Here is a 14,955-nt window from a genome sequence, read left to right on the forward strand (position 1 = left end):
CATATTTGTATAAGCACAGAAATCATTTTTTTCTAGTATTTGTAATAGTTATTTAATTTTCTTGGCAGTTGCTGAAAATTCCAAAAACAATGCTGAATTATATAGTGATTTCAGGCATCCCTGACTAATTTCCTATTTAAAATGAAATCATTTAAGGATTTTACCATTTATGGCAATATGCTACTGTTTTTTTTTTTTTATATATATGAATAGTCTGGATTATAGTTAATTGGTTTCTTTCTTTCCTATTTTACTTAAAGTTCTTATTTTGGGAATGGCAGCTGACTTTCCTCAAATACATTCTCAGCATCCACTGATGAGATCAGGTTTTTCTTTTTTCTTTTGTTGGTATAATGATATTTAGAAATATTTAAAAAGTTTGAACCTCCTATATTTCTGAAATAAACCCTACTTGGTCAAATATTTTACTCTTTTGATACACTGTTGAACTCTATTTGCTATTTATGTAGAATTTTTCTAATTCTGTTTAAAAGCGAGGATGGCCCACAGTTTTTTCTTCAAATTATGCTGGCTTGATAAGATTAAATGGGATTAATTTTTGAAACAGCTTAAAACACATTGAGTTATCTCTTCATAAAATAAGAGATGAAATCTAACTGAAATCCATCTGATCATGGTGGTTCTTATAACCATAAAACAAAATGATGGAGAAATTTGATTATGGATTTAATGAGAATCCAATGGGATGGCATTCCTTCATTCATTATTCTGAGAGATTTAAGAGTTTCAAGTCACTTTTAATGCTATTTAATCTGCTATGAGAAATGAGGACTCGCTACTTTAGCTGACCCGGGGAATCAAACATAAATATAAAGAGTAACTACAGAAAAGAAAAAGTAAGACAAGCAAGGCAGAAATACTGTTTGGAGAAAATGGCAGGAGGAAATCCAGCCCAGAAGAGGGGTCACTAGTGAATGTCTCAGATGTCCCAAACTGCCTCTTGTACCAGACTGTACTCTGTGCAGTGAGGTTGGAGTGGGAAAAATCTACTAAAAAGGCCTTGTTGGAACAAAAGTGGCAAAAACTGGAATATGGACTAATATGGATCAGATAATAGTATTGTATCCATGCTAAATTTTAGATTTCAATCATTATACTGTGGTTAGAAAAGAGAATGGTCTTACCATCTATGCACCAAAGTATTAAGCAGTAAGGGGGCCTGATGTGTTATTTTCAACTGATTCAGAAATAAGTGTGTTGGTGGGTATGCACCATGAGCGCCCGTGGGTGTGTATGTATGCACACTCATGTCTATGGGTGTGCACACGTGTGCCCGTCAGGGCTGTGCACACACATGCACATGCGCAGAGAGATCATGCAAATGAGGACAAAATGCTAATAACTAGGAATCTAATACAGGAGTTCTTCATACTCTGTTGCATTATTTCTCTAAGTTTTAATTTCTCTAAGTTTCAGTTTATTTCAAACAAAAGTTACCAAAACAATAACTTTTTAAAAGATTTTATCTATTTATTATTTGAGAGAGAGAGAGAACATGAGAAAGCACAAGCAAGGGGAGGGGTAGAGGAAAAAGCAGGCTCCTTGTTGAGCAGGGAGCCCAACATGAGGCTTGATCCCAGGACCCTGGGGTCATGACCTGAGCCGAAGGGAGGTACTTAATCTACTGAGCCACCTATGTGCTCCCCCCACCCCACAGAACAATTCCAATGGGGACAAACTTCCATGTTCTCAAAAGGTTTGGCCCTTTCAGCATGATTGTCTCCTGGAGGCCAACACTTTTTGACACCACTTCGTGGACCCTTGACCTTCCCAACTCTGCCACCACTGGTTGGTGGCTCACTCCAACACCTGTTCTGTGGACCTGTAGCGACATGACATAGGGCCATTTCACCTTGAAATTCACTTCTTTATAGCAATATTCTCTTTTCTGAGGGACACAAAGAGCATACCACACATTCCCAACTCTAGGGATCAAAAGTTCACCATGGGTCCTAAATTTTCATATGCACAACCATTACTAAAAAAAAAAAAAAAAAAGTTTAAAATTTTGTTGTATTTTTCAGTAAATCTGAGAAACTCTGATGGGGCTTAGAAATCTGCATCTTCAAACAAACCTTGGTTATTCTAATGTAAGTGGGATGTGGACCCTATTTTGACCAATGCTGTCTTAAAGCCTATCAGCATTTCATGCATAGCAGGTCCTCAATACGAGTTTGTTGCATTAATTTCAATTGTCCAAGGCTGCCCAGAGCTAAGAAAAGAATCCAGCTCTTATGCCTGAGTATAGAAATAGGGCTAGCCTCCATGCCTGTGACCAGGTGACTTGTATTCTACTCCTTTGCTATAAAGCAACATCACACAGCTTCCTATTTATAAATATATATTCCTATTTATAAATATGTATATGAGCATGGATTTGGCCCTTTCTGGCACTAAATCATTATGGAACAGTCAACATAATTTTAATCTGCTCAAAACAGTCACATGTTCTGCAAAATTACCAATCCGTCCAAGGGGAGGTCCCTGAGCCTCTCTCCATGTGGTAGGTGAATTAGAGTAGCTCTAACTTCTGGCACAGGTGATAAATGGGCATTGATTCAGCCCTGCTCTCAATACGGTCACCTTTGCCTTTTGAGCCTAAGTATTAGCAACAAATGTGCTAGTGCACTTGGTCGTGGGACAGTCCATAACTGACTGGTGCTCTTTAAACTCCAGATCTGAACTCAGGTCCCAGTGGCAGGTTATTCTATCCATTTGGCCCTCTTTACTTGTCAAGCTACACAGGGCTGGGACAACCTGTCATATGCAGCATTTAATACCCAGCAATGAGCATGGTAGCTACTAAAAAAGAAAAAAAGACCGAGGAGTGGACAGATGACTTGAACATGCAGCCACAAATGTATATACAAGCTTTAAATATTTATAGCTCCACGATGTACACTGTATGTCTGGTAACTGCCATCTGAATCTACCTATGATGGCTACTTCTGACTGTAAACTCCCACCGGGCAGGCAAGGTCAGAGTTAGTGTCCAAAAGACACGGGGAAGTGCAACTCAAAATGTTGCATGCTGGGGTCTCTAAAGCACCAGGCTGTGAGCCCCTGAGTTCTCGCTGCCAAACAAAAAGCTAAGTAGCTACACTTCGTCATGTTTGGCTTGTAGTTCATATTTATTTTTAGCTTTTGAATCCGTGATAGCGAAGTAATGAAAAAAAGAACTCTAAAATCATGAAAAATACCGAACAGGCTGATTACCATTCACCATGGGAGCTGGAAGTCAGCATTCATTATTCTAGCACTAGCAGTAGAAGAAAACATTCTTCCACAAGGACAGATGCTCTTTTAAGAAGGACAACAAGGACATTAGATTATGTACTATATATGCATGTCTGTGTTGAGGAATTCAGAAATAAAATTATGAAGTGGAAGGGGTTGCGATGCAGCTCAGAAATTTTTACTCGAGCTAAAAACATGGAAATGTTGTGCAGACATTTAGTAAGGAGGTAACAAGGGTCTATTATCAAGATATATGGGTTAATAATTTCATGGGGTTATTCAAGAATGATCTGCTATGATTGAAACCATGTGTGGAGGACTTGGGCCCCTGCAGGATGTGTCGCCGCAACAAAGGCTCTAAAGACGTATTTGTGCTGCCTGCTATGTGTGCAGATGATTGACTTAGATACACTTCCCAGACATAAACAATAAAGGAATGTCACTGAAGTTCTGCATGCTATCTGATAGAGATGGAGAATGCTTACCACATTGTACAAGCCGATGCACCAACGTTCAAATAAAATCTGCCCAGAAAATCCATTAACAAAGGCGAACCAAAGCTGGAAGAGAAGAAAGTTCGAGAAGTTTTATATCAATATTGACCTAAATGTTTCCATTCACTGAAGAAGTAGCAGGGGGAATGTGGACCACCAGCTGGACACAGCTGCTGAGGGATAAAGAGCCACAGGATGTGGCGGTCTGTTCTTTCATAAAATATAAAGTCCCAATATCACATGTACCAATATTTTAAGGGGAATTTGTCCTGAAGGCATATATCAATTTGGTAAAGTGCACATATTTACAGAAAAGCAACTTATGTTTAATTTATATTGAATGTGTTTCATGGCAACGCTTTCTCATTGACTGGAAGAGTCTCAAATTCACGCTCTTTTCCCCTATAAAGTTGATTTGTTAAACATGATTGATCTTTGTAGGACTTTCAAACAGATAAAAACCATAAATAAAGAACAACAAAAACTCCTCTGTTGGTCATTTGTGAGCTTAGCTCATAAAATACTGACCCCCCCTTAATCAGATGTCTACCTCCTCAGCAAAGGTCAAAATGTGGTAGTACGGAAGGAACATGCTCAAATCATCTTCAGGAATAACATGGGATGTAGAAATAAATAGAATGTAGACAATTATTTATGTCTTCAAGTGGACTGTAATTCTAATTGATTAAGCCAGACTGACATAAAAACAACTGTGGAGCAAAATGCCAGGGAATAAAAATATTTTAGAGAAGGAGGAATCAGACAGGCATAATTAGTAGAAGAGGTGGAGCAGTAAGACTGCACTAGGAGAGGGTCGAGGATCACGAGGATGGACGAAAACCTGATTTAGAAGGGAGCGAATATGGAAAAATGAAATGCAAAGTGCCACCGCTTAAAGTCATCTGAATTCTGGGGATACAACAGGATTCCACTGATTTGAAGGTAGACTTTAAAGCATCCTGTGTGAATCACAGATTCCACCTAAGTGGTAAAAATCATGACAGACTGAATCTGTTACTAGAGTTGAACTACAATGGCAACACAGAACAGCCACCCCATGATAATAAGAGTTGAGATCAAGTCTACTACTGAAATTTTACTGAGTCAGATTTTTCCAAACCAGTTTCTTGAATCCAGGTTCCTTACATGCACAACTGTACTGAGTGTGATACCCAGGACAAAGGACTCACCAAGCCCCAGTGGGATCAAATGAAATACACCTCAATTCAATTGACAGATGAAATTTTCTTAAGAACGGCTCTCATTATCTCATCCTCTGGTTCAGAAAGCTACTATGAAGTCTCTTAAACCTAAGATAAGCTTGCCGACCTTGCTGATCGTCAAAAATCCTTCCACACACCAATTCACTCATAAATCCAACAGTCACCCAAGAGGTCCCCAAGAGGTGTGGCTGTTTCCAGTCAAGAAATCTTGATGGGGGACTAAGAATCAGAAGTTTGTGCTGTGTTCTGCATGCTGAATATTTTTTACAACACCTGTTCAAATATTAGCTGTCCCTAAAACAACATTTCCAATCACACTGCTTTCTAACCACTGGCGGCCTTGACAATCAATACTTCAGCCAAAATTTTAGTGCAATGAGAGCCTGGATCCACATCTGACTCAAGCATATTTGTCAATTGTTTTAAGAGTTATAACCTTATTTCCCCAAGATTGTGTTATACTTTCATATTCTCCCATTCAAACAAATGAGCAAACACTGATAAATATCTAGTGAACACTTAACTTTTATTGTTTAATTCAGTTAATTTGTCATCTTTTGTTGAAGGTAGTGATATTTCTACACCTCTCCCCCCTTCCCTACATCAACTGAAAACAGCAAAAATAATTGAAAACAGCAAAAATAATTGAAAATAGAAAATAACTATTTTCAATGAAACTATGGAATAGCCTTTATTAAAATACAGATGACACAGAGTGAAAGTAATAAAAGCAACAAGACTAGTTCAAACAAGGGGGACTGCCAATAGCAGACAAAACCTACAGAGTAAAAAGTTTTGCAGGAAATAAGGGAAACTATCCAAGAAACAGCTGAATCAACTCTTATATTTAAAGGGTGAAATCTAGAAGCAGAGACAAGTCATGGCTGAAGCCCCTTGCCCCATTCAGCACGGCAAGCAAACTGAGGTTCTAGGGGCAATGTATACACAAATGTGGTTTCTCCCCACAATGAGGGGAGCAATGAGGAGGATGGCAGGATAAAATAGGGAGGATAAATGGCCATCAACTGGGAAGACTCTGATCAAGGGAACCTGAAAAGAAAGAAATGCAAACGCCTCTGGCAGAAAACCCGTAACATACAGACATTCAGTGTGAGACACATGGAACTTCAACTCACCGAAGGAGAAGAAATGGCAGTGAGGGAGGTGCTTACGGCTGTCAAGTTACAGGTGACTAGTGTGGAAGATGCAGAACATTGATGACAAAATTGTTCTGAGACAACTTTGCAGCCCCTCTTCCTTACACATCATCAGAAAATAATAAGGAAAATACTATACACACACACACACACACACACACACACACACACACACACATATATGTATATGAAATAATATAATAGTTAAATAAATGAAAATAATATGAACTAATCTTTACAGAAAGAACCAGGTCATAAGGTAGGAGAATATCTTGAACGCTCTTGACAAGCACAAGAAGAGCTCAAGAAAGTGTGGCTTTTCATTGAAATAAGAGCTAGAATAAGATGCCTAAGATATCAAAGAAGGAAACAAACAAGAAAAAGTCAATGTTGCAGATGAAAGGCACATAAAGGGGGATAGCTCCCAGAACTGATACTGCCGACACAGCACTTAGGGATAGGAAGGGAGGGCTTGGGAAAAAAATATGTCAAACAAAGTACAAAAGGTTAACATTCATTTTAAGAGAAACTGATAGACTCTCAAAGATAACCAAAATATTCCCCAAAAAAGGTGTACATTAAAAAAAAAGAACAAGTAGAATAGAAAAAAAAATGTTCAAAGATATAATAAAAGAAAAATTCTGAAATATTCTAATACCTTTCTCAGCCAATAGGGAGAGAACCATTTGTCCCCAGAAAACAAAACCACAGATAAAGATTAATACCTTCCAGTATCCTGAATGTGAATTAATGAGTTAAAATTTTATAAGACTGCTACTTTAATACATTATGGCAGAAAAAGCAGCTAACCTACAAGGGGAAAGATCAACTGGCTTCACATTTCTCCCCAGCAGTATACAATACCAGAGGCCAGAGAGAATATTACAAGGCCTTAGGGAAGTAACGCAGGACAAGAATTTCAACAAAAGACAGAAACCAAGGAAACATTAAGAGCTAAAAACATGACAGAAAATGTGATGACGGAAGTAATAGTGTGTCTGGTATATAATACAGAAAATTTTAAATGTTCAGTGGATTAAAAAAAAGCAAAATATATGTTATATATAGAGAAACATGTGACGCCACCATGAAAAAGAAACACTATTTGAACAAAATCAAATTCACAATCCTGACTTACAAAGGCCTACAGACCAGGTCCTTGCCTGTTGTCCAGACAGCACCACTTCTCCTTCACTGTGTTACAACAGCCCTCTCTTGGTTCTTTGCAAGCACCAAGTATGGATCTTGCTTTATTATTTTGCACCCAAATATGAGGCAACTTTGTCAACAGCATGATATTTAGAAAAAATTGTGTGGTATTTTGGTCTCACTCCATATACTCAAATGAATTATAGATAGCTTGAATAGTTAAACATAAAAAACCAAGCTCATAGCAATAGAAGAAAATGGGGGGGAAAAGCACTTTTATATGTAAAACTCTGTAGACTTTAAAAACAGAAATTGTACCAAAAGAGGGCTAAATTTGAAACAACTCATTTCTATAGAGAAAAGCATTAATAATGTTGAAAGAAAATAAATAGTACACACATACTTGTGACAACTAAGATGACAAGGACTAATTTCCTTAATATATAAAGAGTTCCTACAAATGAGAAAGAAAATGTCTAATAAGCTATTAGGGAAATAGGCAAAGAATATATGCAGTGTAATCACAGGGGTTAAAAAAACAACTCATAAATATAGGAAATCTCACTTTTTATGAAATACACGCACAGAGGGGTATCATGAGCAAAGACTTAAAGTTTCATAACCTGAGGAAATGGCTACCTCCTACCCAGATACTAGTGTAGTACTGTCCACAAATACATTTAATGTACTTTTCCTTTGGCCTAGTGATTCCATTTTTAGGGAATACTCTAAATGATATAGTTATAATCACACAGTATTCAACATGAAAACACAAGGATGTTTAACATGGTGTTCAAAAGGATAAAAAAAATTAGGACCCATATGTACACTGATAGCTAGTTAAATGAATTATGGTTCATCCGTAACAGAACAATACTGTGCAGACATTAAAAAGAATAATACAAAACTGTGTTGTAATACAAACGTCTCACAGATATATTAAAATGAAAAATATCAAGGTATATTCTTGAATGGTCATGACTGTGCAGAATAGATCCATATACTTTTGCATGGTAACTTTCTGGAAAACATGTAAGAAACTAGACATTCATTATCTTTACGCAGAAGTGATAAGAGGTGGTATGGAGTCTCATACCTCTTGCACCATTTTGAAATTTTCAAAACGTGTTCATGTTTTATTTACATAAGTATTTCAATCAGTATGTCTCCACTAGAGTTGATTTTTCCTCTGAGGACACTGACAACGTCTGGAGACCTTTGTGAGGGCACTACTGGCATCTTGCTCATAGAGGCCAAAGATTTGGCTACATGTAATCCTACAATGCCCAGGGCAGCTTCCTACAACAGAGAATTATCTGGTCCAAAATGTCAATCAATATGGCCACTACTGGGTGAAAAATAAATTTATTAGGTCAACCTGATAAAACTTAGAAATCTCGGCGTAACAGCAGCTTATTTTAAATGAAAGAATGGTATGTGACAGATTGCACAAAGGCAGGCTCTCATTTGTGTGGGGATTAGGGGTTGGCTGGGGGTTAGGAAAGCCTCACTTCTTTTTGAGTAACTCCTCCTTGGCCTGACCTCATACACAGAACCACAGGCTCTAGTCTTTAGAGGTCATGGTAGCATTGGATGTAAACCCAGAATTTCAGAAATTTAGATCCTTCTACCAGAAACATAGCCTTATAAATTGTTAATGAGAAATTATTCTAAAGACTAAGTAAGACACTCCCACTGCAGAAAATATATAATAGGGGGAAAAAATCCCAAGAAATCAACCATTTCTTTCCCAGCATTAACTTTTGCTCCAAGCAATCCTGAACCATGTAAAATATTTTAATCTTTACTTCAGATTAACATCCTTGATTAGCTGCATGTTGGGATACTTCCTCTCAGCAGCCAGTGCTCTGATCCTGTCCAAGTTGGCGCTGGCTTGGCCACATGTCTCTTTAAAGATTTTTGATATGTTTGTACTAATTTTTATCAGTTGCAGGTGGTGCTGTGGCATTTTGAAAAGTATAAACAAGCTTGTTCTCAACATTTTCCAGTTCAATTTCAATCTTCATTCATGTGATCCATCATTAGACGATCAGACCTGTTTATTTCGTTGGAAATATTTGTGGAGAAAAACAAAATTCAAACCCAAATAAATGAAACAAACAAACAAAAAAATCCACCTCCTAATTTCAAAATCCACAAGCTGGTTTTCTCTTACATTGTAAACACTCACACTTGATTTCATCTTGGCAAGAGTTCCATAGGTGAAATGGAAAAAGTATGAGGACACACTGTATTTTTAAATAATTTATACAAACGTACTTAGTTGCTGCTTCATTTATTCATGAGACAGATACACAATGGTTCCCTGACACACTACAAAATCAGACCTTCGCACTGGGTAGTCATATACAAATGTTAATTCATATACAAAAGAGAAAGCACTGCCCAATTCCTAAACACAAACGTCCTTTTTGGTGGCCCACATGCCCCAAGCATTACACCCACCACAATGCCCTCAATACAGACAGACGCCCTGTTCCTCCACTGATGGAGTTACTCGGACCATCGCTTGCTTAGAGCCACTGCACTTTACTCTTCTGTATTAATAGGGAGAAAGACTCCTCTGCCTTCACTTTCTTGTTAACTAGGAATGCTATTAAATTAATACAGTCAAAGCGGAGGGAGCCAAGTTCTGCTTGGCCGGCCTCAGACTTGGTGAGTTGGTGGGAAGACCTGCCAAGCACTGATGGCTTGCCAAGCTCCTGGGGTTTTTGGTCCTCAAATGCAGTCCTGTTATGAGCAAACTGACTCAAACTTATTAAATGGCTTTTCCTTCTTGGAAAAAGATCCTTCTTTGCTTTAACTGCTGCCTCACTGCCAAAAACGCAGTAACCGTCTTGGCTAATTGCACAGATCCCCGTCTAGAGGTCCTGGCCACATTGCACGATCTCAGTGGGCTGTGCCTGCTGCCACTCCACTTCTCAACTAACAGCCGGCATACTTAGATGACTGCCTCATTTGGGAGAGGGAGGACCTGTTCCTTGATTGACTCTGTTCTTCCAAGACCCAGGCTAGAGGACTGAGGTGGGAAAGTACCCTACGGGGAATAATTAAATAAATTAGCCATATGGTTTCTTGCTAAAGTGGCAATAACATCATGATCTACTGATTTGCACGTCAGGGCTGAGCTGATTAACTGGCATTACAGATACCTGTTTAAAAGTCAAAGTGCTACAGTCTTTCTGGAATTTGATCTGGCCATGTGTATTAGGAAAAAATAAGCACATACTTCATCTAAAAGGCCTATTTTTAGAAATCCATTCTCATAAATAAAAGCACCTGTATGTAAAAATCTACCTTGTTTTTCAGTATGGGTAATCGTGGAAAACAAAAATAAAGGCAAGCAGAAAGCACAGATGGGAAAAAACCCCTAAAGTTCCTTATTGGTGGGGGGTCAACATAGCAAGTCTGTAAAAGTGTAAGCACTTATCTTTTGAAACGTTAAGTCTACAGGAATGTAAAGAAAGGAATGGATGCTAAAAAAATAGTACTAGATTGACAAAAGAAAAAACAAAATAAATAGGTAAGTTGGTAGACAGGTAGGCGGGTAGACAGGAAATCAAGGGGAAAAAAATCAGGGATGCTATTCTAGAGCAAAGGGTTGTCAGAAATAATAATGGTAGTAATAATAATAATAGTAGTAGTAACAGCAAGATACTCTAAAAAGTCAAGTGTCTTCAGTCCAATAATTATGGGATCGAGTGGTCAGCATTAAATAGTGACTACTGTAATAAATGGGCAGGGCTTAGGTTCTAAAATCTCTGGAGAGTTTTCTCTGAGTTGGTCCCTGACAGGTCTGATGTTGGCAGCAAACACCACATACTTATAAAACCAGTAAGGACTTCCTAAGGCAAGCAAACAAAAAGTTATGGAGCAATGTGTAAAGGAACCACTTTTAAAAATTAATTTTTTTAAAAGTAAATTCCATACCCAGAGTGGGGCTTGAACTCACAACCATGAGATCAAGAGTCGCAGGCTCTACCGACTGAGCCGATGTATAGAACCCATTTTTTTTCCTGTGAAACCACAAGAAAAACATCATACATTTACATGTATTTGTATGAGCGCACAGAAAAGTAGCCTAGCTAACCTGTTCCTATGATTACCTGGAAAGGAATGGAGGCAGATAAGGAGAAATTATTTTTCTTTATACATCTCTATCATTATTATAACACATCAGCATTACGTTAAAGAATCACATAGAAGAAAAGGCCTTGTTATTCTCTATCACTGCACCAGGCTCATTGCTAAGTTAGCTCATCACATTGATAATTTTTCTTGCACTGTTTGCTGCCTTTCTACCCCACCATGTGTAAGATCAACACGGCTGGGGATGATAAAGATTCTGCTCACTCTTACACACTCAGAATCTAGTGCAGTCCAGGTGCTCGATAAATGAATACATGCAGAATATTAGCATTTAACATTAAAGAGGGAAGGTCACTCAAATGGAGCACAAGACAGATGATGGATTTGGCCAAACACATTTCATCCTAGTTTGAGCACTTAATTGCTACATGAGTACAGGCAACTTCCTTAATCTCCTAGCTTCATTTTTTTTTTTTTAAATGAACAAATGGAAAGAAAACCACACACTGAAGAACGGTCATCTTGGTATTTCTGATGCTGATAAAAGCTAACTTATGTCCTGTGCCAAGAATCTTGGCAACATTCCAAATGAATATCTCATTTAAATCTCATAGGAATTTAATAAGTAGGCATTGTCCCCATTTCACAAAATGAGGAAATCGGGGCACAGAGAAGATCAAAGACATTGTGGCTGGTGCCAAATAGGTCACTGTTAACATCAGACCCTATATAACAAGTGATTTTTTAAAACAACATTGAAGTTAAGGTGATTCAGAATTGAATCATTTATGGCTATTAATTTACAACACTGATGTTTTAAGATTGTAATGTGAACTAAATACTTCACAACCATAAGCACATAAGCAGATCAAAAAATTAAAGAAAATGACCCAAACCTTAAGCCTCTAATGCCATGTAAGAAAACTAAAGGATCCTTTTTACATTAGAGTATAAAGTGTTTTTGAAAAACAGGCTGCCCAAATGTCCTCCATTTTGCATAATAAAATGCAGTCACTCTGGTTCAACATATTTTCCTGCAATACTGTGAGCTAAAATATTACTATCTTTTGCTAGTATAGTAGAAACCAAGCTAGCAGACAATCAAAAGCAAACCTCTAGCCTTTCCTTATCTAAATTCTTTGAATAAAAAGACAACACAAATACTAATGTGACAATCTAAGTCTTATTAATGGGAACTAGAGTTTCAAAAATATAAGAAATTTTTCATAAAAATAAATGTAGCATATGATATGCACCTACACATTTCTTACTTTCTTTTCCACTAAAATCCTGAATGATACAAAGTATTAAATCTTACAGCTCAAAAGCCACAAGAGTTTAAATACAGGAAAGTCTAGTAAACACTTTTAAGTTTCTTTAATTACTAATTTTTCAGTGCTACAAAATTCCCCCCCTTTCTATGAAATGACATGCTTATCTAGTAGAACATCAGGCAAATACAAAATCACGGTTCCTTCTCATAAAAGACCATAATACCGACCAGATGGTATATGCACAATTAAATTGATTTTTAATAAGGAATTCTTGGCACAATAGAATGTAATCGCTCCAAATTATGTCAAGGACTACTTACATTTTTTTATAGTTCAAGGCTTAAACTCTTCAGTCTAAATTCGGTGCTACAGTGCTAGGGAACAAAACAGCTCTGGAGACCAGTAATGGAATAATGAGCCTTTCATCTGGAGGTCATTGGTTAGGATCTGGGATCGTTCATTAATGACACAGTTGTTTCCAAACTGTGGTGTTAGAACAACGGTGGGGGGTTTATTATGGAAGGAGTAGCAGAAATATGTATAAGAGCATTTCATTTCTGGACAAAACCTATGGCAAGTGTTCAAAAACATGTGTTTTATAACCAACAGAGTAATGGACCTAACATACTGACGATAAGATTTAGTGCCTGCCTCCACAGGCCTGGGTTGTAAGAAGGCAGATTTTTTATGCTGTTTCTCCATCCCCATCAGCCACCTGATGCCTGTAGACTGAGCAAGGTGTGACATTTTCTTATTTTCTTGTTCTGGAAAGTGGGGAAAAGGTCTGCCTTCTGTCTCAAAGGAGAATTAGGAGGAAATAATCATATGTATTTTTAAAAATTCAGTTACTGAACTATTTATTAGATCCTGCTTCAAATTATGCTCTGTGGTATGCATCCGAGTTACAAAGATGAAGCAAATACCATCCTTGTCCTTAAAGAATTCAGTCTGGTTGAAGACAGGTTTGAAATGAATCAGAGGTATGAAAAAGTTCTTTAGGAACACAGTAGAGGGAGAAATGGATTCTCTCTATAGGATTCACCACAGCTTTTTCAAAGGTGGTGGGTCCTTGGAATAGCAGATTCCACTAATCAATTTGGTGGTGGTGTGTGGGGTGGGGGAGAATGGGCATTACAGGTAGGGGGAACAACTTGTACATAATTACAGCAGATGTGGATTTCCAGGTGGCTAGAACAAAGAAAATGAAGTGAGAGGAGAGGGCTGGGTCCAGACTGTGAAGGACACTGGACAGGTGTTCTTCAACATGTGAACACCTATGGATGTATTGCCTAAATGTAGCTCCACATCTGAACAACTCTCTCAATAGATTTTTATTTATCTTATTGTGACAAAATATACATAACTTAAAATTTACCATTTTAATCATTTTTAAGTATAAACTTCAGTGGTATTAAGCATATTCACACTCTTGTAAAACCATCACCACTATCTCTAGAATTTTTTCATCATCCCAAACTAAAACTGTTCCTATAAGGAGCTCCCCATTTTCCTTCCCTCTTGCCTCTGGTAACCACTCTTCTACTTTCCTGTTTCTATGAACATAACTATTCTAGTCATTTTGTGTAAGTGAAATTTTGCAGTATTTGTCCTTTTGTGTCTGCTTTATATCTCTCAACATGATTTCAAGACTCATTCACATTGTAGCAATCATTAGAATTTCATTCCTTTTTAAGGTCACATAATATTTCATTGCACATGTAGACCACATTTGTTTAGCTATTCATCCCATTGATAGCTACTTGGATTGCTTCCGTCTTCTGGCTACTGTAAATAATGCACTTATGAACCCTGGTGTTCAAGTATTTGTTTGAGTCCTTGTTTTCAATTTTTGGGGGTACATATCCAGAGGTAGAATTGCTGGACTATAAGGCAGTTCTATGCTTAAGTTTTTGAGGACCTCCATACTGTCTTCCACTGTGGCTGTACCCTTTTAGTTTCCTACCTGCAAGGCACAAATATTCAATTTCTCTACATCCTCACCAACATCTGCTATTATTTTTTCTTTCTTTCTTTCTTTCTTTCTTTCTCTCTCTCTCTCTCTCTCTCTCTCTCTCTCTCTCTCTATCTCTTCCCTTCTTTCTTTCTTCCAAATAGTAGACATCCTATCCTAGTGGGTATGGATTGGCATGTCATTGTGGTTCTGATTTGCATTTCCTTAATAGATAGGAGTGTTGAGCATCTTTTCATTTGCTTCTTGGCCATTTGTATACCTTCTTTAGAAAAGTGCCTATTCAAGTCCTTTACTGAACTTTGAACTGGGAATTCTTGT

The 14,955-nt window shown here is 37.6% G+C and overlaps 1 protein-coding gene across 1 annotated transcript in view; it reads right to left on the reverse strand.

Annotated features, from left to right (window-relative positions):
- Positions 1 to 14,955, reverse strand: part of LOC111159917 (phospholipid-transporting ATPase IB) — a 585,941-nt gene that overhangs the window by 163,223 nt on the left and 407,763 nt on the right. The window contains exon 28 of the mRNA XM_022522597.1: positions 3,744 to 3,818. Within this exon, the coding sequence (XP_022378305.1) occupies positions 3,744 to 3,818 (75 nt within the window). The remainder of the gene's footprint in view (positions 1 to 3,743; positions 3,819 to 14,955) is intronic.

Source organism: Enhydra lutris, unplaced genomic scaffold (genome assembly GCF_002288905.1).
Source record: "Enhydra lutris kenyoni isolate GAN:26980312 unplaced genomic scaffold, ASM228890v2 scaffoldscaffold71, whole genome shotgun sequence".
NCBI classification, from domain to species: domain Eukaryota; kingdom Metazoa; phylum Chordata; class Mammalia; order Carnivora; family Mustelidae; genus Enhydra; species Enhydra lutris.